The 23,593-nt window shown below is 42.2% G+C and overlaps 2 protein-coding genes across 2 annotated transcripts; one reads left to right on the plus strand and one right to left on the minus strand.

Moving 5' to 3' along the window:
- The first annotated feature begins 1,597 nt into the window (after window positions 1-1,597).
- Window positions 1,598-10,180, plus strand: LOC119745944. The gene is made up of 7 exons (XM_038222651.1): window positions 1,598-1,859; window positions 2,063-2,343; window positions 2,806-2,931; window positions 7,256-7,430; window positions 8,083-8,239; window positions 8,369-8,822; window positions 9,392-10,180. The coding sequence occupies exons 1-7, from the start codon at window positions 1,717-1,719 to the stop codon at window positions 9,625-9,627; spliced, it is 1,572 nt and encodes a 523-aa protein (XP_038078579.1). The 5' UTR covers window positions 1,598-1,716; the 3' UTR covers window positions 9,628-10,180.
- Window positions 10,181-17,477: 7,297 nt separating this feature from the next.
- On the minus strand, window positions 17,478-23,082 carry LOC119744360. Its single transcript, XM_038220242.1, has 7 exons — window positions 22,581-23,082; window positions 21,776-22,056; window positions 21,469-21,594; window positions 20,997-21,171; window positions 20,686-20,842; window positions 19,533-19,986; window positions 17,478-19,033 (listed from the first exon to the last, which is right to left on the minus strand). The coding sequence occupies exons 1-7, from the start codon at window positions 22,724-22,726 to the stop codon at window positions 18,798-18,800; spliced, it is 1,575 nt and encodes a 524-aa protein (XP_038076170.1). The 5' UTR covers window positions 22,727-23,082; the 3' UTR covers window positions 17,478-18,797.
- Window positions 23,083-23,593: the final 511 nt, after the last annotated feature.

The raw sequence follows: 23,593 nt of genomic DNA on the forward strand, positions 1-23,593 counted from the left end.
TTCTGTAGTAAAGTGCAGTTTTGTTTTTCCGTCCCGAGTTTTCACAAGTAAATATGGCAGACTTGACTCATTTTTTTCTAGAGCATAGATCCATATCCGTGTCCATATCATATCCATATCCATCCTTATGCTACATACATATTCATATCCATATCCATATATACATCCACATAGGCCTATCCATATCCTTATCCATATTTATCTCTAAATGCTCATTCTTCGAATGCTTCTTTTCTATTGGTTGACACACACGAATTAAATATAGACATGTACAGTACGTGCAAGTACAGACTTTGCGGCACACGCGACTGCACTCCTTCTTAACACGTCGGTCAGAAACGGACACAAGAGGGCGCACATTATGAAGCGCTCATTTTAGTGGTGTGCGACAACCTCGTCCCCATGACCTCGTCCCCATGACCTCGAGCAGCACTAGCTTCTCCCTTTCTACCTTTTACTTGTCAATCTGTAAATCTCAAAGCCTCTTGGATATTATAATTCGGAGAAGAATAGTCTGGTGACTTTACGTTAATACTACACGTCAGTGTTTGATTTTGAATGTTGAGTCTCACTCTGGTGAATCGGACATGATTGTCATACTCGGCACTTCTTTTCGTAGGCAACTTGTGTATTGCCGCTAACTGGGCCTATACTGTGTGTATTTTAAATACAGACACAGTTCATCGACATTGACAACTGTGTTAACCGACGGCCCCCAACCCGTAAAGGCTCTCCCAAAAACAAACAAGATTCTTCCTAGACCAAAAACTAGGCTTGTTGCTATAAAAAGCACGAGGACAATAGACACGTTTTCCTTGGCCTTCCTTCACCAAACGATTGTACTTTTTTTCATTCATTGCAAGTGGAATGTAACATTGAACGGGTCAGTGCACCGCACAGGACAATAGTGAGAACTGCGCCGCCAACAAAACAACTTCATCTTATAACTTACGCTATAGTAAGTTTCTTTAGAAACTTCCTCTGTGCTATTAAGGCTTGTTTTGAGTGACTCTCCTGTACCGTTATATGGAAGGGTGCCTTCCCGTGATCGTTAGGGTGGATTCGATTAGCACTTTGCGAATTGCCTCGTAAGATTAAATCCAAGTGAAATATTTGCATGGTTGGTGTTTTTTTATATGGTGATATAATTTCCTTTTGTGTTGCTCATTATTGTAGTGGGAATTAATTCACTGAGATAATGTCATCCGCAATGCCGCTATTTAGAATCGGAAAGCTATAGGACCGAAATCCATTCGTGTTTCTTTGTTTTACTTACCCCACAAAACTACACAAACTTTTTTGTTTGTTTAGCCTCAGTGGTAGAGTGGAATATGCCTTTTAGTGAGGCATGGTTCTGGAGGAAGAATCATCGCGTACCTATTGGTTATTAACTGAGGATCGAATATGTGTGACATGTTTGTGATTTTACCATTCAATTAAGTAGGTAGGCAGTAGATGTCAAACAAAATGGAGCTCAAATTTATACAACAATGGGAAAACCTGTTCACACGCACGGGCGTCGGTAGGTTGAATGAATCAAGGTGCAAAAATATCACGTGCGGGGTTAACCAAACAACCTTCTCTGCAGAGTGGTATTGTGACGTATCAAAGAAACTTAGGCACATGTTATAGTGAATGAGTGCATGTTTACACGTAATAATCGTGTACTTGCACTGAGACTCACGTTACCCCCGTTTAATTTTCAGAACTGAAACAATGCAATCCATTCACATTTCAGCATTCCTAGGCCTTGCCATGGGTTTCTTCATGGGTCTAGTGCCTTCCATTTTATTGGGTGGTTCGCTCAACTTTCACCGCTGCCGTGAGGAATGCAAGTGCCCGCTGTCACATCAACTTGGGTGAGTAAAGGTGTGTTTTTTTTAAGTTCATGGCACTTTTTTTGCCGTGCTGAAATTTATTTGCCGTACTGAACAAATTGATCAACGTTATTACACAAATGCTGGGGGGAAATGGGGCTTCAATTTGATCCAACTTGGTTCAACTTGGCTTCAACGAAGGTAGAAAAAATGTCTGACCTATAGTTTGATTTAACACGCACCAGGTCTTCCCATCAGTTTCCATCACTGAGGAACTTTCAAGACGCAAGCATGGAGGAGCCAGAGCCAAAGGTAGGCCAGCCCACGTCACGATCATCACCCAGGAAAATCCTGCTGGACTGCGGTGCTAACGTGGCTTCCACGGTCCTGCTGTTCAGGGAGACCTACCCCGGGGGAAGAGATTTCACCATCCACTCGTTCGAAATTGACGACCGGCTGTCGCCGTACTTCAGCCCGTACGACAAACATCATCTGCACTGCCCCGTCGGCGTAGCGGGCAAAGATGGTACGCACCCATTAATAATCTTTAACTTCTCTCAGCTCTTCGAAATCATGGGTATAATGTATAGTCTTTGGAGACACTTGTTTGTATGCTATCGCACGCTAATTACCTACACATGGCACTTGACAATGTGTCGTGGTAATGCTGCCGTGGACACAAAATGGCTGCCACTTGAAGTGACACAGGCATTTTTTGCGTGCCAGAGGTAGCCGTGGGTCGAGACTCCTGAGTGGGCACCATTGCCTAGTTGAAGCCCTTTCTGTGTCCATGAGAGACTTCCCCACCTCTTTCTCAAGGCGCGCCAATTTTACGCGGTTAAATTTGTAACATTCTGTACAATTTTGTTACAATCAAGTAATAACGTCGGCTACGAGAACAATTGGGAAATCTTTGGGGATTGCTCCTTGCCCAGTCTGAATGCAATAATATAGGAACTCACCAATTCATGTGTTCTCTTTCCGGCAGGTAACATGACGGCTTTTTCTGAGGTGGTTTGGGGACCGAAGAAGCCTCTGAATCGCGGAATTGACATGCAGTGGGGAGGAGGTTCACTCTACGTGTCCGAGACAGAACGGAAAAACAACGTAACAGGTGCGTCATAAAATAATTTTAATCTGAAATTCAAGTCCGTATTATGTGAGAATACGTGATGCCTGCGTGAGAGACTAGAGAGACTAAAATCGAGACTATACCCCTATGCTCAAAATCGTCCGAATAATGTGGCTACGACCGGTGTAGCGTGAATATCAGACTCCATGAAATATGGACTTATTGAGTACGATAATATGCTATTTTTAAGATCATTATGGGAGAGTGACCTGTCACATGCGAGGGATTAACCAATAATATGGAAAAGGAGTCGGATTTTCATAGGAGTCGGATTTTCATATGACACCGGCAATAACAACGCATGAGACTACCTAGACTTGGCCAAGTCTGGGTTGCGCTCGGTCTGTATCTAAATGTGCGCATAGCGAATACGTACACTGTACACGCCGTACCATAACGCACCCTCATGTGTCAAATCCAGACCAACATGTTAAAAACGTACATGTACATGTTATTTTTATGTGATGCAGCAACCCATAGCCAATTCAGTCGGAGCTGACAGCCACAGCCAATTCAGAAATAAGAAGTTAGTTGAGGATGGTTCTCTCGCCCCCACCGTCCTATTCAAGAACGCTGGTGGCGCTAATCCGTTTCACACAATCTTGTGAAGGAGTTGGTGGACGTGAGCTTTAAGGGGCCATTCAGAATTTTCAATGTTTTAAAATTTCGATTTTTTTCCAAATTATTTTGACCCACCCACCCACCCCTAATTTCGATTAATAAAAAACTGAACATGTACATGTACATGCACTTGCATGTACATGTACTTGAACACCATGTACATGTGTGTCTAGTTCAGTGACGGCGTGAAGTTGTCAGCCCCCCCCCCCCGAAACCTTGTCCCCCCCCCCAGTCGCCCCCCCCCCCCCACTGAGATTTTGAGTTTCTAAAAAAATTATCATTGATCTACATGACGCCCCCCCCATGAAATGTTCCAGCCCCCCCCCCCCCCCCCCCCCCCCCAGCCACTGGCCCCGGTTGACTATGCACACCATGGCTCGAACTATAGTGTGATCCGGTACACTCGCTGGCCCCGTCCAGCTGTTGCTTCCCCGTCACTGTAGCGGTCCGCTCCCGCTTCAGTCCGGCCGTCTCTGCGAAGCGAAAGCTCGTACCGTGCCACTCGGTTCAGCTAAAATCTTTGGCATACTTGGTTCCCCCAGTTAGTGTTGTGAGACTCCGACACCGGTGTTGAAACCAAGGAAAAGCCTGACGTTGGAGGAATCCCCACGAAGTTAAATAAACCAGTAAAGTCACTGTGTGAAAGCTCTGTTTCCCGCCAAATTCGTTATCATAGATAATAATGTTGATTCTAATATAAAGTTAATGAACTAATAGGGAATGCAACAATAATTTCAGGAATGAATTGCAGGGCAGCTCCGTCGCATAGCCTTTAACGTTTCACCACTTGAAACTTAGAACTGATAGACACATGGATTACAAGATAAGAGAACTGTTCAATTGCCTCATTCATGTTCTCCGAAGTCATCGTGTTAAAATTAGAAAAAGTTTTAACTATGGAAGGTTGTGAATCTTTTCTTTCAAAACTGAGGGAGGAATTGTTGCAGTCATATTTATTTTATCGTCAATGTAAAATTGTGTCTTATTTCATTTTGTTCCCGGGTATTTTCTTGTTGTTTCTTTAGTGTGTGTATTTAATGTGAGTGTAGACCTATGTACATGTATGTCAACTAGGTTGTTTGTTTTTATGGTTTGCATTTTTCTCTCTGGGGAATGGGATTGCTTTTGTTTCTCGGTTTTGTTTTGTTTTGTTTGTAATAATCTTTTTAGCCCGTTTGTCATTCATTCCCGTTTTTGAGTCTGGTTGTTTGTTTTGTTTGTTTGTTTGTTTGTTGGGTTGTAAGAGTATTTATTTATTAGTTCGTTTTTATATTTTTGTATCTGTCTGGCTTGTCCAATGTTTCACTCTATGATTTTTTTGCTGAGTCTTGTCTCATCTCCCCGTCTTGTCTCGTCTCGTCATGTCTCGTCAAGTCTCGTCTCGTATGATTTGTACAATTTACTTTTCAATAGTACTTTAATTTTTATGAATGGAATTTTAAATCTGTTTTATTGGCAGGGGTTTGGATAAATGTCTGATGACAATTGGTTTTTTTTTACTTTTACATATCCGTGGCAGCCTGTCCAACTTTTAGCTTTTATTTTATGTTTTAAGATTTAAAATAAAATAATTGAATCAAATAAATCAAATAAAGTTTCTTCAAGTCTTTATTACGCTGGAGATTTCCCGATCGCAGTACATATGAGAGGCAGCCCAAATAGGCGCGACCTAATCCGGCCAAATTACGATTTGTATACTAGTTTATCTCTTATAATAAAGAATTTTGGCCCCTGCACTTGAGGGTCTGTATTTGTAGAAGTGAAGGGTCCATGTTCCTGAACTTGGATTTCTGAACAAAACATTTGAATGGAATCTATATTGATATGGAGTGGAAGGAATCTGGTTTTTTTTGGTGTTTTTCAAAATGGCGATGGGGTGATCATCGTTGGAGGGAAAAATCACCTAAAAGTCATAGGTCAAACCCCCCCCCCCAAAAAAAAAGATTTCCAAAAAGGTAAAGAGGATTAATTCAGCTTTCATTTGATGTATGTTTTGATCACCTGTGAGGGTTCAGAGTATGTTCCCCGATTTGTTTAAATTGGGGTATTTATCTTTGGTGCCTATGGGAATTTATGTATTGGTGTGCACCCACAAACTTTTCATCTGGAAGGCTCATGTCACGGAATGTCCCATTAAATTGTTTAGAAATTATGTTGAAAATAACATCTTCATGGATTCCCAGCACAACTCCTCACAATAAGCCCAGTGTTAACAATATTTCTCGTTGTGGGTCTGAAAATGAAAATTGTCGGTTTGTGTATATGATCAAGTGAAATTATTTATGCAGTATTTTGCCCATTTCCCTCAAAATTGCATATTGTAATATTGTACATTTTTATCAATTTGCTAGAATATGTGATACCTCACCAACATGTATCTTTTAACGAAATTCAATCAGAATATTTATCAATTTTAAAAAAAAATATTAGTTGTTGTGTTACTTGTTGGTGTCCCTGCCACACTGTACGATGGTGTAGCCGTGCGTTATGCACGTGGGTTGTTTACTTTCGTTTTGACGGGGACTTTACTGAATAGAGTCTGGTGACTGTACATAGAAATTTCTTTGAATAAAAGTCGAATCGTTCATTCATGTGCACTTGTTATGCAAAGCAGGGGCAGTGGTTCAAGGATATCTATGTCGACATGAAGAAAGTGTGCAAGAACGCGACTTGAATGCTTTTATGTGTTCACAATACAACGACGCTGTTTAGTTATTTCACTGTGTGACACAGTGAGAAATTTTGGAATCATAATGGCGTCAGCGATACTTGCTGGGGAGCTCTTGCGTACACTTTCTGTACTTTGGGACTGTTGTTTCCAGGACAATTGTGTGTACGGTAACCCGACGTACCCAGATTTTTAAAGACGAAATTGCCGACCTCAAACTTGTTAGTGCCATATTTGGCAACTATATGTGCGTTATTAGTTTAATTAACCAAATGAACAGGTTAATTAAACATAGTACCATTGAAGGTACCTAAAAGTAAACATAACAGCATAGAAGACCGACAGACGAACATAAAATGTTACAAAATAAACATATTTGTCTGGATAATTGTTTAGGGCGTTACCGGCAAGTTAACACAAACTTGGTGTCAAATAGATCATGGGAGTTACTTTTCTTTGACTTTTCATACAAGTTTACATAAACTTTAACTGTTTGACCTGCAGTGGCGTAGCCACGGGGGGGGGGGGCGTGGGGGGCGACAGCCCCCCCCCCCATGAAACCTTGTCGCCCCCCCCCCATTCGCCTCCCCCACTGAGATTTTGAGTTTCTAAAAAAATATCATTGATCTACATGACGCCCCCTCCCCCCCCCCATGAAATGTTCCAGCCCCCCAGCGCCCCCCCCCCCCCCCCCCCGCCACTGGAAAATTCCTGGCTACGCCACTGACAGTACATATAGGGGACGAAGTTGGAAAAGAAACACGCATCGCGATATCGGAATGCTTGCGCGTAGTTCAGGCAAGTCAAAAGATATATCTTTCTATGTTTTTTTAAAATCTTTTTTCCATGGAAAGTGAATTTCGATTTTCAGTTATTTAGCTTGACCCACCCACCCACAATTTTGAAAAAAGATCGAAATTTTAAAACATTGAAAATTCTGAATGGCCCCAGTGCCCCAAAATTGATAAATATCACATTATTAATTGTGTTCACTGTTTGTCCATGCAATATTGATAGGTGGTAAACGTAAGCTGTCCTATCGAAAGACAATTCCCGTCGTCGAACTTTCAAAATGGATCAAAGACAACTTTTCAGTGGACGATTATGTCATACTAAAACTGGACGTTGAGGGCGCTGAATACGACATCTTACGAAAGATGATCGACGACAAAGCATTTGCCTACATCGACAAGTAAGACATTTTAATTTCCGTCGTCCATTAGTAAAGTAGAAACAGGAATATAGGCTGGATGTATATTGTTTCAGCGAATGATATTTCCCAACGTCGTTTGCTTTCATTAACGACTTGCTTTCAATTCAAATTTGTGTAAACATTTCCCTGTCGATTTTTCCTAAATATTATAAACGAACACCCGGATAATTTCGTATCACTCAGAAAGCATCTTATATGCCGTACATGTTCTTAAACGAGATTTCTGAAAATCACGCCTTCAAACACAAACTAAAGTTGGCTTGCAGCTGCAGCTGCTGTTAACCGCTGCAGATTCTCAGTCCGAGTGATAGAAGGCCTGGATGATGTCAGGATGATAGATGGCTTTGTGACAACAGCAGCTGTGACTTCACAAGCCTTGTGGCTAGAGTCAAACAATACAAATCCTATGGGAGTTGGCCTGGGTCTGATCTTTGCCTCAGAAATTCATGGTCAAAAGTTCAACGAAGGTTAAAGGGGCACTCACGATGCTTTGTCTAGATAGGGAACTTGTTGAGTATGACATTTTTGTGACGAAAAAATGACGGAGTAATTAGCAAATATTTAAAAATTTACAGACAATGTCAGTACGGTCGCAAATCACAGAGCTAAGTGCTTCCTTTTTATCCTTCAGATACTACGGTGAATACCATGATAGTCAACCAACAGGCTGGACCATGGAAGGCAAAAATAAGATACGCGCTGATATCAAGGAGGCAGGCTTTACGATGATTGGATGGGCGGGAGAGACCAAAACATACGATGATATCGAGCAACTAAATCCGGTGAAGGTATGGAGAATCTTGTTATCGACCGGTCATATGTAGGCGAGGATAAATAGTCAAGTGCTTCTGACCAATAACCAATAACCTAAAAAAGAATCATCCGAGTGTGACTTTTTTTTATCATCCTGTGTTTAGGTTTCAGCAGACACCCCTGGCAAACCTGGCGAGATCTACTCGAGTTGCGAGAGCGGCTCAGTGGCCGTCACTGTCGCAGTCGGCATGAACTTCAAGCGTGCACACCGAGTGGTGGCCACTCTAGCGGCCCACAAACCCCTGGTTCCCACCACGCTGTTTGTCTATGGCGACTTCGTTCATATCTTCCCCGAGACGGTCAAGTCCTGGGCCCAGCACTTCAACATCGCCATACGGGAGGACGGCTACAATCCCCCGGGTCACTTGGAGCTGATGTCCGGTCACTGGGTCCGTATGGGTCTGATCAGTAGCATCTTGCGTCTGGAGGAGATTGGGATCACGACTTCTTACTACCTGCCGTCGGTGGTGAGGGATATTATTCCCACAATCAAAACAGAAGCTGCTGCAAGGGGGCTGAGGATTATTAAGCCCGTCGTAGAATTTCCTGCCAGAAATGGTAAATGCAAGAAACTAACACAAGCATCTTTTAACCAAAATATTGTTTCTTCCTGTCAAGCTGAGATTCAGATCCTGAAGTCATGGCCAAGATTTTGGTTTGAAATCGGTAAACCTCGATGTTTTTCATGCCGAAAGCTCAATACCAAAAATTCGAACAGTGTTACCGAACACATCAGACTAACCCCCTACAGTGATTTACTATATAGGAACCTTCCCCACCCTTGCAAATTCCAACACCATATGGTATTAAACTGTACACATAAACAGTTGGACTCTACCAAACCCTTGTGTTAGAGTTTGGCTGGATGGGGATCTTTATTAACCCTAACAATCCCCATTCAAACAAAATCTAACACAAGGCTTTAGTGGAGTTCAACTGAATATGTGTACAGTTAAATACCACATGGTGTTGGACATTGCAAAAAGATCAAAGTTTTTGCTTGCTCCTTGAGTACACATGTACTAGATTTACAAGAAATTTCTGACGTGGTTTCAGAATATACCCCTTTGTGAATAGGCAAGTTTGTCGGTGGTAATAAGCGAAAGGTTTGTTTTGGATTTTTTCAGGTTCCAAAGCGCAACTCACCCTGGACAACTACTACAAATACCGAGACGTAGAGCGCGTGCCCAAGGCCCTGCGGCGGATCCACGACGCGCTCGTCAAGAACGACGGGGGCGTCCTAACCCTAGACACAGACTTGCCAGACACCTACATGAACTCTGTCTTCATGATGGACTACCTGGTGGAAACCTCCGGCTTCAAGTTGGTGCCTTTGAACGAGTGCGTTGCCAAGTCACGATAGTTGTAAATAATGTGGATCAGCTGGGATTTAAGACTCCATTTTCAAAGGGCCGCCTGACTTTGATTTTTCGGTACCACTGGAATTTCCTGATATGGTTGCCGAACTGTCTGGACCATAACGGAAACTTTGAATAAATTCAATGTTGGGAATCAGTCTGCAGAGGGAAATTTCTCTGAAGTAAAATCCACTGATTTCTCCGTCATTAATTTTTATTATTTCTAAAGTGAAAATGGACTGAAAATAATTATGTTTAGATAAAGTGCCAAACCATTTTATACAGAGCCATAATCTTGTGACGCATGTCGCTAGCTATAGAGGACTCTTTAATTATAATGGTGGTATATAAATATAATTCATGAGGTATAACTATAATTTCATCACGAAATATTCTAACAAGAGCTTCTTTTAAGTCAAAAATACTTAAATATAATTTTAAAGTAAAAAAAAATACAGATACTAGTTTTCTTTCATTAAATCATTTCCAGTCACAAGATCGCATAAGAACCAAAACTAAAGATCGAGAAGCCCTCCTTTATACGTCTTCTAGCATGAGAAAAAAATGAGGTCAAAGATGACGCCAAAGCAACTCAAAAATTTAAAGCGCGAGTTACAGATTACAATGCATTCTACCGGAAATGAACATAAAACGTGGATATTAGTCTACATCATGTACAATTTTTGTCACGAAAAGCTAGGGTCTTTTAGTGTCTAAATTATTTCGAATTTAAAATACCAACGTTGGAAAGTCATTACCGCATCACCCCATAAGAAGAAACATACCTAACAAAACTATGTCTAGGTTACTGTAAAAGTCTCAGTGTTTCGCATGGTTTGTTCATCGTACGTTTTGTTCACCGTACTCTTTCGCACGTGTCGAGCCGTCGTCATTCTGATAAACAATGTCTGCGTGCAGAAGACTTAAAAGTCACCACTTGTTTCTCGTGATGATGCCATGTCCGGATCCAGCACGTCGTATACCGGCGCTTGTGGGTCCTGCAGGCCGACTACAGGGACCGACGCGTAGGCAGCCGGTGGCTGCACGGGGCCCGTCAGTCTGTAATCCCCCGTTGGTACGGTGTCGCTCATGCCTTCCCGATCTCCGCGGTGATCCTCATCGTAGACATTCGCCGGGCATCTACTGGTCTTGGTTCCAGGCACAGTATTAGCATACACGTGGAAATTAATGTCCCTCGATGCTGCTCCATTCCTCCGTCTCTTCGCTTTCCTCCTCGAAAGGAGACAAACAGCGACGATAAGAATCAAGACTGCGAAGCTGCTAGCGCCTGCTATTGCAGCAATGAGCACGATGTTTGTACTTGTAGGAGTTGGTGATGGCGAAGTTGTCCCTGAATCATCGTTGCAACATTCCGAGATATTACTTGGACTGGTTGACATACTTTTGTCTAAATGGCCGGAGACGGATGCAACTGTTTCATCAGGTAAAGTGCTAGCTGGATTGGCATTTTTGACTAGCACAAGAGAGCAGTTCTTTTCCATACCGGGACATGCCTCACTTCTCATGTAACATGTGAATGTCAAACTGTAATAGGAACTGTCCACGGTGGTTAGATCCAATGTATTTTGAACTTCATCACCGACGATGACTGTATTGTTTGAGAGTGATATCCTGGATGAATTGACCACGGTTGTCCACTCCAGAGAAACTACTGGGTCAGTCATTTCAGCGCTACAAATTAAAGCAGCAAACATTGACTCTTGAAAAGGCCACGATCCTGTGCAAACTGGGTAATTTTCGCCTGGAAAATGACACACGGTCATCACGCGTATGCTTTTCGACCGTTTCGGTTCTTGACTGCCAGCCAAAACAGCACCGCAGGAAAATATTGTACTGTTTGTCACTGAGTTGCTGTTCTCAAAAATCAAAGTCAGTGTTGCAACAACAGTTGTATTCTTCTGGTATATAACTCTTCCTTGGCCGTCAACCGTTCGTCCCTCGGCACAGAAGTAGTTAGCTTGCGGTGCACAGTCTGGTGAAATATTCAGTAAGGCATACGCGTTTACATCCATCCCGCGGTACCATTTGACTTCACTCACAATTTCACTAGGTTCAGCCTCAATGACGCAGGACAGTTGCAACCGTTCACCTCTACTGACAGTCACATTATCAGTCGTAGCTGTGACTGTTAAGGATGCCGCCATGTTGGCAGATGCGAACAGTAGCGAGAGGGTGAGCACCAAAACAGCCATCATCAAACCAATGATGTCGTTGTAGATTCCTTGTCAAAAGCTTTGCTAAAATTATGTGCAGTAATATTATGTCAAATCTTTCGCTTTGGTTTCTTATGAAACGAGTTTTGATCACTTTTAAATTATACTCAAATTAAACAGGAGTATCATCATCATATGACATGAACGAATGCCTGCGTGGCAAAACTAAAATTGTACTAAACTTTATCCCATAGCTAGCTTCTTTAATAGTGTATTTTTGGTGCGCAGTTTCCTGGTAGTCTACGTTCTCGTCTACTGAGGCGGTAAATGTTTCACACCAATCGTAGCCAGTAATAATATATGACTAAGAAAACGAACAATCGTCTGTTGTAGCAGGACATCTTGTGTTTTGGTGTCCTTTGTACATCAGTGGTATATTTGTGTGTGGGAGGTGTCGTATTTGTTTTTGTAACTACAGAGATATTTTGTTGAATACAACGTATGTGTAAACACAGTGACAATACACAAGGAAACAGGTAGGCCTACGCCTATACCTTTATAGAAGAACGAGAACAGGTGGGTAAGGCTATGGGGGAATTTTGATCAAAATACGTGATTTCGTATCATGAATTAATATGGGTTTTCCCCATCATTTGTAACACAACGAATGCATGTCCTTTATTGCCGCTCGTTTGCGTTCGCTGTACGCGTGAATTAGGAAGGAACCCATTCATAAACGAGATTACAAAACCCGAATCGAAAGAAGGAAGCCTTTCCCGATAAAGACCCTCAATTGAATTGTTCGGTTGATTTGCACAATATATAGCTGTTATTCATCATGCGAGGTGTGTACATGTAGTAGTTAAAAAATCAATTAATTGAAACCCGCATACTTAGGGGAAAAAGTCCATAATTTTAGCCTATTGGGCGAGAATGTGATGCATTTATTAATTTGAAGCTTTAAATTTACTGGGACTGGAAAACTACACGGTGAGTCAAAAAGAAAGTGACCAGGATTAAGGATTTCCCCTCTTAAAAGCAAATTTAATTTGATACATCCATGAAGCATGACTTGTATTAAACAAGCATCTTCTTCCACTCATGTGAAATTGATGCATGCTATCTGAAGAAATGCATGTTTTGCTAAGATAATCCATTTCTTTTTCAGCTGCCCATGGATCGCTAATTGCTTTGAAGCTACACAGTTGAGTGGGGACCTGAGATTACCCATAGACATTCAAATGCAAATGAGTTAATAATTGTATTCACTTGTTGCTGATGCCCAGTCACTGGATCCGAATGGGTCTGATCAGTAGCATCTTGCGTCTGGAGGAGATTGGGATCACGACTTCTTACTATCTGCCGTCGGTGGTGAGGGATATTATTCCCAAAATCAAAACAGAAGCTGCTGCAAGGGGGCTGAAGATTATTACGCCCGCCGTACAATTTCCTGCCAGAAATGGTAAATGAAAGACTTATTTTATGGCCAATAAATTCCAATTCAACTACAAAGTCTGCTAAATGATGTACGGCGGCGTCTTTTGTTGACCAAGATTTGACAAATGTATCAGATCCTGCAGTGGCGTAAATCCGTGTAGGGAAATGGGTGGGGGTGACGAAAAATCCTAAAATAGCCGGACAGTATAAGCGGGGGAGGGGGGAGGGGGAGGGGCTGGACACCACATGACACTGGGGGGGGGGCTGGAGGCCTTGTTTACACTTTATGCAAATGTCCGAGTTCATAGGTCCCTTAAAACTACATAAAATCGGTGCATGTTAAGCTGTTGTACCGTTGATCGGCCTTTTGCTTTGTTTTCTCAGCACACACATCTGGGGGAATGATTCAATAGCCACCTCCCCCTGTTAAAAAAAGGGGAGGGGATATTTCCTCCCCATCAAACACCGCCCCCGGATTTATACAGTACTACTACAGATACCGTGACGTAGAGCGCGTGCCCAAGGCCCCGCGGCGGATCCTCGACGTGCTCCGCGAACGAAGGAGACGTCCTTACCCTAGACACAGACTTACAAGACAGCTACATGAACTCTGTTTTCATGATCTATGGAAACCTCGGCCTTCAAGTTGATGCATTTGAACGAATGCATTGCCAAGTCGCAATAGTTGCAAATAATTTGGATCGGCTGGAATTTAAGACTCAATTTTCAAAGGGCCGGCTGTCTCTGATTTTTTTTCTCGGTAGTACATGTACTGGAATATACTGATATAGTGTATTGCCGTACTGTTTCAACCATCTCGGAAACTTTGAATTAATTCAATACTGGAATCCATGTGCACAGGAAAATTTCTCTGAAGTAAAATCTACTGATTTCCCCGGCATTAATTTCATTAATTCTCAAGTGAAAGTGGACTGATGATAATCAACAGTCGTTTAGTAAGCACCCAAACCATTTATAGAGCCATAATCTTGTGATACACGTCGTTAGCTACAGAGGAATCTTTAATTTTATGGTGGAAACAAATCATTGAACAAGACGTAACTTTAATGTCGCCATGAAATATTCAAACAAGTGAATTTTTATTAGAGATAAATGTTTTTTTTATACATTTTAAAGTAAAGAGTGTAGATAATATACTGTAGTTAGTTTTCGTTCATAAGATCGTCTGCCATTAGAACATCTCCAGACAATTTTGAATTGATCAACCAAAAGTGCCGACCAAGAAGCTCCCCTGTCAATAATACGTCTTCTTGGGAAAAAAAGTAACGGTGAATATAGGGGAAAATACAGATGTAAAAAGCGACCAAGCAACTCCTAGTATTTAAAATGCGAGTTACAGTGCAGTTCACTAGAAATGAACATAAAGTGCCGATGTCTACGTACACGTTTTTGTCACCGGATAGCTAGAGTCTTTTTTGTTAAAATTATTTCGAATTTATAAATACAAACGCTGGAAAGTCATCATTACCATCATCTCATGAGTAGAAACAAATCTAACAAAAGTACGTCCAAAATAAACTTGAGGTGCCTCAGTTTTTCCGTGTTTTGTTCATCGTACTCTTCCGTGTTGTGTCATCATCATTCTGATAAAACCTTGTGTGCATGGTCAAGAATAAAAAGTCAGAATTAAAAGTCACTTGTTTTTCGTGATGATGCCATTTCCAGATCCAGCACGGCTTACTTCGGGGTGGGTGCTGTCGGCCAACTTCAGGGACCGAGGCGTAAGCAGCTGGTGGCTGTACGGGGCCCGTCAGTCTGTTATCCCCCGTTGGTAAGGTGCCGCATCTGCCTTCCCGCGGTGAGTGGTCTCATCGTTGGCATTTGCCGGATATTACTGGTCTTGGTTTAAGGCACGGTAGTAGCATAGACGTGCAAATCATTGTCCCTCGATGCTCTTCCGTGCCTTCGTTTCTTTGATTTCCTCCTTGAAAGCAGACATACACTGACGATTATAATCAAAGCTGCCAAGCTACTAGCGCCTGTTATTGCAGCAATAAGCACGATGTTTGTGCTTGTAGGAGTTGGCGATTGGGAAGTTGTCACTGGATCATCGTTGCAACATTCAGTGATATTACTTGGACTGGTTGACACATTTTGGTCTAAATTGCGGGGGACGGATGTAAGTTCATCAGGTAAAGGGCTAGCTGGATTGATTACTAGTGGCCCAAGCTTGCACTTCTTTTCTATACCGGGACATGCCTCACTTCTCATGTAACAGGTGAATCTGAACATGTAATAGGAACTGTCCACGGTGGTTAGATTCAATGTATTTTTAACTTGATCATCGACGATGACTGTATTGTTTGAGAGTGATATCCTGGCTGAATTTGCCACGGTTGTCCACTCCAGAGAAACCACTGGGTCAGTCATTTCAGCTTCACAAATAAAAGCAGAAAGCATAAGTGACTCTTGAAAAGGCCACGAATATATGCAGACTGGGTAATTTTCGCTTGGAAAATTACATACGGTTACGCGTATGCTTTTCGACCGTTTCGGTTCTTGCCTGCCAGCAGCCAATACAGCACCGCAGGAAAATATTGTACTGTTTGTCAAGTTGCTGTTCGCAAAAATCAAAGTCAGTGTTGCAACAACAATTGTATTCTTCTGGTATATAACTCTTCCTCGGTCGTCAATCGTTCGGCCCTCGGCACAGAAGTAGTCAGCTTGCGGTGCACAGCTTGGTGAAATATTCAGTACGGCATACGCGTTTACATCCATCCCGCGGTACCATTTGACTTCACCCACAATTTCACCAGGTCCGGTCTCAATGACGCAAGACAGTTGCAACCGTTCACCTCTCCTGACAGTCACGCTTTCAGTCGTAGCTGTGACTGTTAAGGATGTCGCCATGTTGGCAGATGCGAACAGTAGCGAGAGGGTGAGCACCAAAACAGCCATCATCAAACCAACGTTGTCGTTGTAGATTTCTTGTCAAAAGCTTTGCTAAAATTATGTGCAGTAATATTATGTCAAATCTTTCGCTTTGGTTTCTTATGACACGAGTACTGATCAGTTTTAAATCATACCCAAATTGAAAAGAAGTATCATCATCATATGACATGAACGAATGCCTGCGTGGTAAAAACTAAAATTGTACTAAACTTTATCCCATAGCTAGCTTCTTTAATAGTGTATTTTTGGTGCGCAGTTTCCTGGTAGTCTACGTTCTCGTCTACTGAGGCGGTAAATGTTTCACACCAATCGTAGCCAGTAATAATATATGACTAAGAAAACGAACAATCGTCTGTTGTAGCAGGACATCTTGTGTTTTGGTGTCCTTTGTATATCAGTGGTATATTTGTGTGTGGGAGGTGTTCTGTTTGTTTTTGTAACTACCGAGGATATGTTGTTGAATAAAAAGTGTTGTGTCAGTGGCAATACAATACACAAGGACACCGGTACGCCTGCCTTTAGAGAAGAACGAGAACACGTGGGTAAGACTAGGGAGGAATTTTGATAAAACTACGTGATTTGGTATCGTGAATTAAAAGGAATGTACAACATTTGCTCTTGCTGCAATTTTCAGTAGTAAATGGATTTGGGGGATTATGCTGGAAAAGCCAAGAAAAGCCAATAATGCTATTGTTGTCTGGTTCACTGACCCCACTTAACATCAACAGAGCAGTTTGTCAACTTTGGGGAATTGTAAGGTCAGCGAATCACTCCAGCAGGCTTGTACTCCTCCTCATGTGTGCAATCATTTGCAAAGAAACTTCGGAAAAACTAATTATGAAAAATTAAGAACAGTTTTAAAAAAAGACAGTTTTCTCCAACGCTGGAAAAAAAATACGATTTTCTTGAAAATGTCAGCACACCAGGGAGCCACTAGTTTACAGGATGCTTTTTTTTTACCTGGAAGGGGGGGGGGAGTTGGCCACTGGATCATCCCCTCCCCCCAAAAAAAATATTGTCGAGATTGATGGTCGAGAAATCAAAGAAAAATGCCTACCATTGTATGCACTTTAAAGTATAATTTATTTTACCGATTGAGGCTGTAAGGCACAAACTAAATTGGTATATAAGTGGATCCGTGAATTAAGTTAGATTTGTGATGCGAGTAGTTCAGTGGGCCAGTGTAGGTAGTGCCCCGCCCCTTTTCTCACCCCGATTGGCCAATCAGAAGGCTGTGGGTTTTTTTTTTTGGGGGGGGGGTGTGAGGAGGGAATGAGGAGGGACGTGTAGGGCAGTCGATAGATAAGAGGATTATAATGATAGCTCATCGTGGCGGCACATGCATAATGAAGATGACAAACAATGTAAAACCATTACAAACAAAACATCAATTAATACGAAAGTACCACCAAAATACAATAAGATACGATCCCCATTTAAATTCCTAGAAAAAAACCCACACTTTAAATGACTTAATGATTAAAATACGATTGATACTAAAAGGTCAGTTTTTTTGGTAATACAATCATCGAGTTGCACGGAGGGAAGTATGATTCGTCACCATTCCATAGAAAATCATATCAACAATTTCAAGACTCGCGATCACAATGTATAATATTATATTCCATTATGAACTTATAATTATATATGATTCATGTTATCAAACAAGTACTCGTTCATTGATGAAATTAGATTCAGTGTATTGTGTAGGGATCACGTGTATATGACATGTGGCATGATCGTTCCTATAAGATTTCTGGGCAGTGAAAGTACAAAGGCTCACTTTTCAATCATCCCTTTAACCAATGGTTCTTTAATGGCTGGCTGTCACCCCATACAAAACATACAAATCTGGGACGCACAAAGCCACAAACTTAAAAACCAGTAAGCATTTTAAAGTGTTCAAACCCAAAAGTAACAATTTCAAATTGTTAATATTAAAACGAAAACAAGGTCAATGTAAAACTCTAACTACGAAGAAATAATTTTGTAAAACCGTGGAGAAAAAAAAAACCACACACACACACACAAAGTCTCATAAGTGTAATGAAATAAAACCGCGAAATCACAAAAAAATACTGACAACTCGAAAGTAAACTGTTAAAACACATCAACGAAACTGTAAAAGTCACAACCAACGGTATACCAACCAATACAGGAATAGGCTTCGTGTTCAAGAAAAACTAAAGGCCACGTGACACTAATGTGTGCTTTTAACATGCAATGACATTGCATTGGGCAACAGTAAACATATTATTTTATACTTTTAAACACAAAATATTAACGACAGCAGGACAATAACTATAGCATTACCGCCCACTGCACTCCTGCTACAAAAGCTTGCAAAAACATGTCTAACATAAAAATAACTGAGTGTTACAGAACCGTTTTCTAACCATTTCCCCAATTAAATACCTTAACCTCTTCGCCATGTAAAAAAAAAAAAGAAACTCCGGAACTTTGATGGGTTATCATGACTAGGCAACGCATTCATTCAAAGGCACCAACGCACGCTGCGCCATCACTGAGGATAGGGAACAAAGCCCTGCCCACTAGTGTGACGTCAGAGACAATGAGTCTTAGCTTCCCTGTGTATACCCTTTGCTTGCCCTCCGCTCAGTAGGGCGTTGCTGATGTCACATTATGATGTACTATCGTGACCCAGCGACGCACTCGTTCAAAGGCACCAACTTGAAGCCGGAGGTTTCCACCAGGTAGTCCATCATGAAAACAGAGTTCATATAGGTGTCTGGTAAGTCTGTGTCCAGGGTTAGGACACCCCCTTCGTTCTTGACGAGCGCGTCGTGGATCAACCTCAGGGCCTTGGGCACGCGCTCTACGTCACGGTTTCTGTAGTAGTTGTTCACCGTAAGTTGCCCTACAGACCCTGAAGAAGAAAAAACACGTAGTGGAGTCAAACATGAACAACTACGAACAGGTGCATCCAATCAGATTCAAATGAGTAAACAAACAAACAAACAAACTTAAACTTGTTTATTAAGATGGTATGATATCAACTAGATCATCTCAGAGGTAAACCAATAACTTGATGTCTCGCATTCGGCAGTTGACTGTTTGCACTGCAGCCACCTGCGAGGTGTGTGCTTTTGTTCAAGAGATGAGCATGAGATCTCCTGCGCATTTATTGTTTATAACAAAACACACTTTAAAGATGGAGGCTGATCGCAATCGGTCTGTATTGCTGTTAGATTATGTTGGATTCGGGATTATAGATGGGAACAGGAGAATAAAGAACAAAGTTTTCCAAAAATGATACCCGAATTTGGAAATTTTGGAGTTAAGCCTAAAGAGGGAGGTCTGGACTGTACAGACACAAACTCGTTGGGTGATTAACAAAATAGATTCCATTGGTCTCTTTAATTTACCATTTTTGGCAGGAAATTCTACGACGGGCTTAATAATCCTCAGCCCCCTTGCAGCAGCTTGTGCTTTGATTGTGGGAATAATATCCCTCACCACCGACGGCAGATAGTAAGAAGTCGTGATCCCAATCTCCTCCAGACGCAAGATGCTGCTGATCAGACCCATACGGACCCAGTTACCGGGCATCAGCTCCAGGTGACCCGGAGGATTGTAGCCGTCCTCCCGTATGGCGATGTTGAAGTGCTGGGCCCAGGACTTGACCGTCTCGGGGAAGACCTGCACGAAGTCGCCATAGACAAACAGCGTGGTGGGAACCAGGGGTTTGTGGGCCGCTAGAGTGGCCACCACCCGGTGTGCACGCTTGAAGTTCATGCCGACTGCGACAGTGACGGCCACTGAGCCGCTCTCACAACTCGAGTAGATCTCGCCAGGTTTGCCAGGGGTGTCTGCTGGGACCTAAACACAGGATGATAGAAAAAGAAGCAAATTGAGGATGACAAAATATATCTAAGTTTTACCTACTAAAATTAAACCCTTATAACCCTGCATTCTTAAAGAATGCTAGACATCTCTCTGATAGACCGGATACGGCTTCCAGACGTTCGAGCTAAAATTAGAGAATCAAGAACTTGCTCACTAAAAAAAGGACCAAGTTGAGGTGATGGGGCCACTCTGACAGACTGTATGACAATTAAGAGATTGACAAGGAGGCAGACAGACTGGCAGCCACGAAACAGCAAGAGCAGAAAAGGAAGACCAAAGAAGTGGTGGAGATACGAGCTGGCACACTACAAAGAAGATTGGTAACACCGGGCCAGAGATAAGAAAATGTGATAGACCTTGGAGGGGTGATATGTCTTTCAGCGGACTGCTATATCCTAACTACACTAAAAAAAAACACCGTTGTCAGATTGACACGGAATCCGGCTTCTGTTTATAGCCTAAATCTTTTCAGGGTAAAAAATGTCACTTTTGCGGTTGAAAATGACACTTGTCTGAAACATTTACAGACGATCATTTTGATACCACTTTTGTCATTTTGACCCAGAAAAGTGTCACTGGTGACCAGAACAGAATTAAGCCAAACAGAATCGAATTCCTGGTGCCATCTGGCCAGTGACTTTCTGACGTAATCGCTCCCTAGATTTTCCATACCTTGATCGGGTTCATTCGACCGATATCACCGTATGTTCTTGTCTCCCCGATCCATTTGATCATCGTGAAGCCTGCTCTCTGGATGTCCACGCGAATCTGATGCTTGCCCTTCGACGACCAGCCCGTTGGTTGACCGTCGTGATATTCGCCATAGTATCTGTCCGATTAAAAAAAAAGCAAGCGATGTGGCTTCGTTTTTTTTGCAACTTAGTCGGAATTTGGTTAGACACGTTTGTAACAAGCTATCTAAAAAAACACCTCATCTCATTTACAAAGAGAATGTGTATTAGCCGAAGTTCAAATATTCTTACTTGTCGATGTAGGCAAATGCTTTGTCGTCTATCATCTTCCGTAGGATGTTGAATTCGGCGCCCTCAACGTCTAGTTTTAGGATTACGTAATCGTCCACTGAAAAGTTGTCGATGATCCATTTTGAAAGGTCGACGACCGGAATTGTCTTTCGATAGGACAGCTTTCGAGAACCACCTGTCAGATAATATTTATGTTTTCAAAGTAAAATCATGTGTTTTCCCAATACTTGAGCCCTGGACTGCCGCACCGTATACATTTTTGTTGTACTAGTGTAAATTAATTAACACATCTAAAAAGAAAACACTATATATGTTTGTATAATCTTGACCTTTACTATAGGTAGGTTTTTGTATGTTCGGACCGAAATCAAGCCACTACTTGTCAATGCCTCCTGTGTCAAGTATGATAGAAATAATTCTTTAAACTACACTTGCAATTGAATTGTTTCAAGGGTATTAGACGTATAATCACCTGTTACATTATCTTTCAGTTCTCTTTGGGATACGAAGAGTGAGCCTCCTCCCCACTGCATGTCTTTGCCGTGATTCTTTCCCTTTTTGGGTCCCCAAACCATCTCCGAAAAAGCTGTCATGTTTCCTGCAACAACAAATAAAAGCAGCAAGTTTGTCGTGAGTTGCTTATACAGTTGCTACCTTGTTCGAAAAGTATGGATCTAAATCCCCAGATATTTTCAAGGCATGTAACGCGATTTTAATCAACATCACATCATCACACAAGCTCAAAAAAATTGAAGATTTTGGGTTGATCCCATACGTACCATCCTTGCCCGCTACGCCAACGGGGCAGTGTAGATGATGTTTGTCGTACGGGCTGAAGTACGGCGACAGCCGGTCGTCAATTTCGAACGAGTGGATGGTGAAATCTCTTCCCCCGGGGTAGGTCTCTCTGAACAGCAGGACCGTGGAGGCCACGTTAGCACCGCAGTCCAGCAGGATTTTCCTGGGTGACGATCGTGACATGGGCTGGCCTACCTTTGGCCCTGGCTCCTCCTTGCTTCCGTCTTGAAAGTTCCTCAGTGATGGAATCTGATGGGAAGGCCTGGTGTAAATCAAGTCAAAGTAATCTTTGGTCACACTTGCTATACCTGCACTGATCCGTCAACTTAGCCCTCGTAGGCATCTTCAATCATATATTTGTATAAAACGATTAAATAGGTTTTAGCATATATCCCCAAAAATGTAGCACAGATAAACCCATGAGTCATAAAAGCAAGAAGATTAATTGAAATACGATAAAAATTTACGGTAGCACCATGTGACGCATCTCTTTCTTGAGTTTGTGAGGTTCTGGAAAGAGCCGGGGAAACTCAACGTTTTGGACAGTATGCCCGTCGTCAGAGATTAAAAAACATTTGTAGTCGACGCTTTTCAAGCAGTGACGTATCTAATGGAGCCACGGGGAACCGTGTCCCTCCACGGTCGAAGCCTGTGTGCCCACCCCACTCAGAATTTGAAGGAAGACAGAAATGAAACTTCCAGATGATGACATCAGAACTGATGCCTCCCTGTATATACTGGACCTCACGCCACTGTACCAAAGGCCAGCAGCAATACCGTACTCACCACACGGGGCGATTTGTCTGCAGACTCTTCCTCATTTCACAGCGACTGAGATCATTGCGCGAACCGCCCAATAAAATGGACGGTACAAGACCAAGGAAGAAACCCATGGCAAATCCCACGAATGCTGAACGGTTGATCGGCCGCATAATAACTTGTTGGAGTTATGGAGATGAAGCGGCAATGGATGTTGGGCCTCGTGTACAAGTGAATGATTCTTACACGTTATGGCTCCTACTGTGAAAAAGTATTTCTCAAACGATCCAGCAAGAGATACGCTCACATCTACAATGATCTGTTGGCTCCTCTGATATGTCTGCAACACTACAGGGGTATCGGATACGATGTTCCACTAATATTTCTCCTCTGCTAGTGGTTTGGTAAAACCACACCTGTATTCTTGTGCGCCATTATTAACACTGTATATGTGTGATTTAGAGCACATAGACTTGTTTAGCTTCCAAAACTGAATGCAACATGAACGAACGCTGAGAGCATACGTTGCATGAAGCTATATAGAGAGCGAGTATAATTGGAATCTATTCATGAGGCCAACACAAAAATAATAGTCGGTCTCTGGTCAGCGCGCGCGTCGATTTTTTCTTCTTCAAATTTATCGCGCTAGCTACAACAGCGATCTCTATTGCCTTACCACCTCATTTTATTTTTTTTTTACCAAGGAGTACCAAGGACTGGGGAAATTGCACAAAGGCAAGTGATGGAGGACACCAAGGCAAATGATGGGGACACCAATGCATATCAGGACACACACAAAAAACCGCGTCGCCACATCAATTCCGGAACTTTGGTCTGACGAGAGACCGACTATTATTTTTTTTTTTGGCCAAGGCCTTATATGTCTCAGGTTCAAGATCACTCCGGTCAATGCGTAATATGAAGTGGTTGTTAACGAATGAGTGAACGACAATAGTACGTTGTATAGGGATTGGAAATCTTGTATATTGTCCTATATTTGTTTCTATCTGGTACACTTCATCGTCCGCGAAGTGTGGTGT

Source organism: Patiria miniata, unplaced genomic scaffold, assembly GCF_015706575.1.
Source record: "Patiria miniata isolate m_02_andy unplaced genomic scaffold, ASM1570657v1 HiC_scaffold_7, whole genome shotgun sequence".
Lineage (NCBI taxonomy): Eukaryota > Metazoa > Echinodermata > Asteroidea > Valvatida > Asterinidae > Patiria > Patiria miniata.

Excerpts from the sequence above, each read along its gene's own strand:
- LOC119745944 (XM_038222651.1), top strand. The coding sequence starts at position 1,717 with ATGCAATCCATTCACATTTCAGCATTCCTAGGCCTTGCCATGGGTTTC. Across the intron at positions 1,860-2,062 it reads CCGCTGTCACATCAACTTGG|GTCTTCCCATCAGTTTCCAT; the intron begins GTGAGTAAAGGT and ends AACACGCACCAG. Across the intron at positions 2,932-7,255 it reads ACGGAAAAACAACGTAACAG|GTGGTAAACGTAAGCTGTCC; the intron begins GTGCGTCATAAA and ends CAATATTGATAG.
- LOC119744360 (XM_038220242.1), bottom strand. The coding sequence starts at position 22,726 with ATGCGGCCGATCAACCGTTCAGCATTCGTGGGATTTGCCATGGGTTTC. Across the intron at positions 22,057-22,580 it reads CAGACAAATCGCCCCGTGTG|GCCTTCCCATCAGATTCCAT; the intron begins GTGAGTACGGTA and ends GATTTACACCAG. Across the intron at positions 19,987-20,685 it reads GTCGAATGAACCCGATCAAG|GTCCCAGCAGACACCCCTGG; the intron begins GTATGGAAAATC and ends TCCTGTGTTTAG.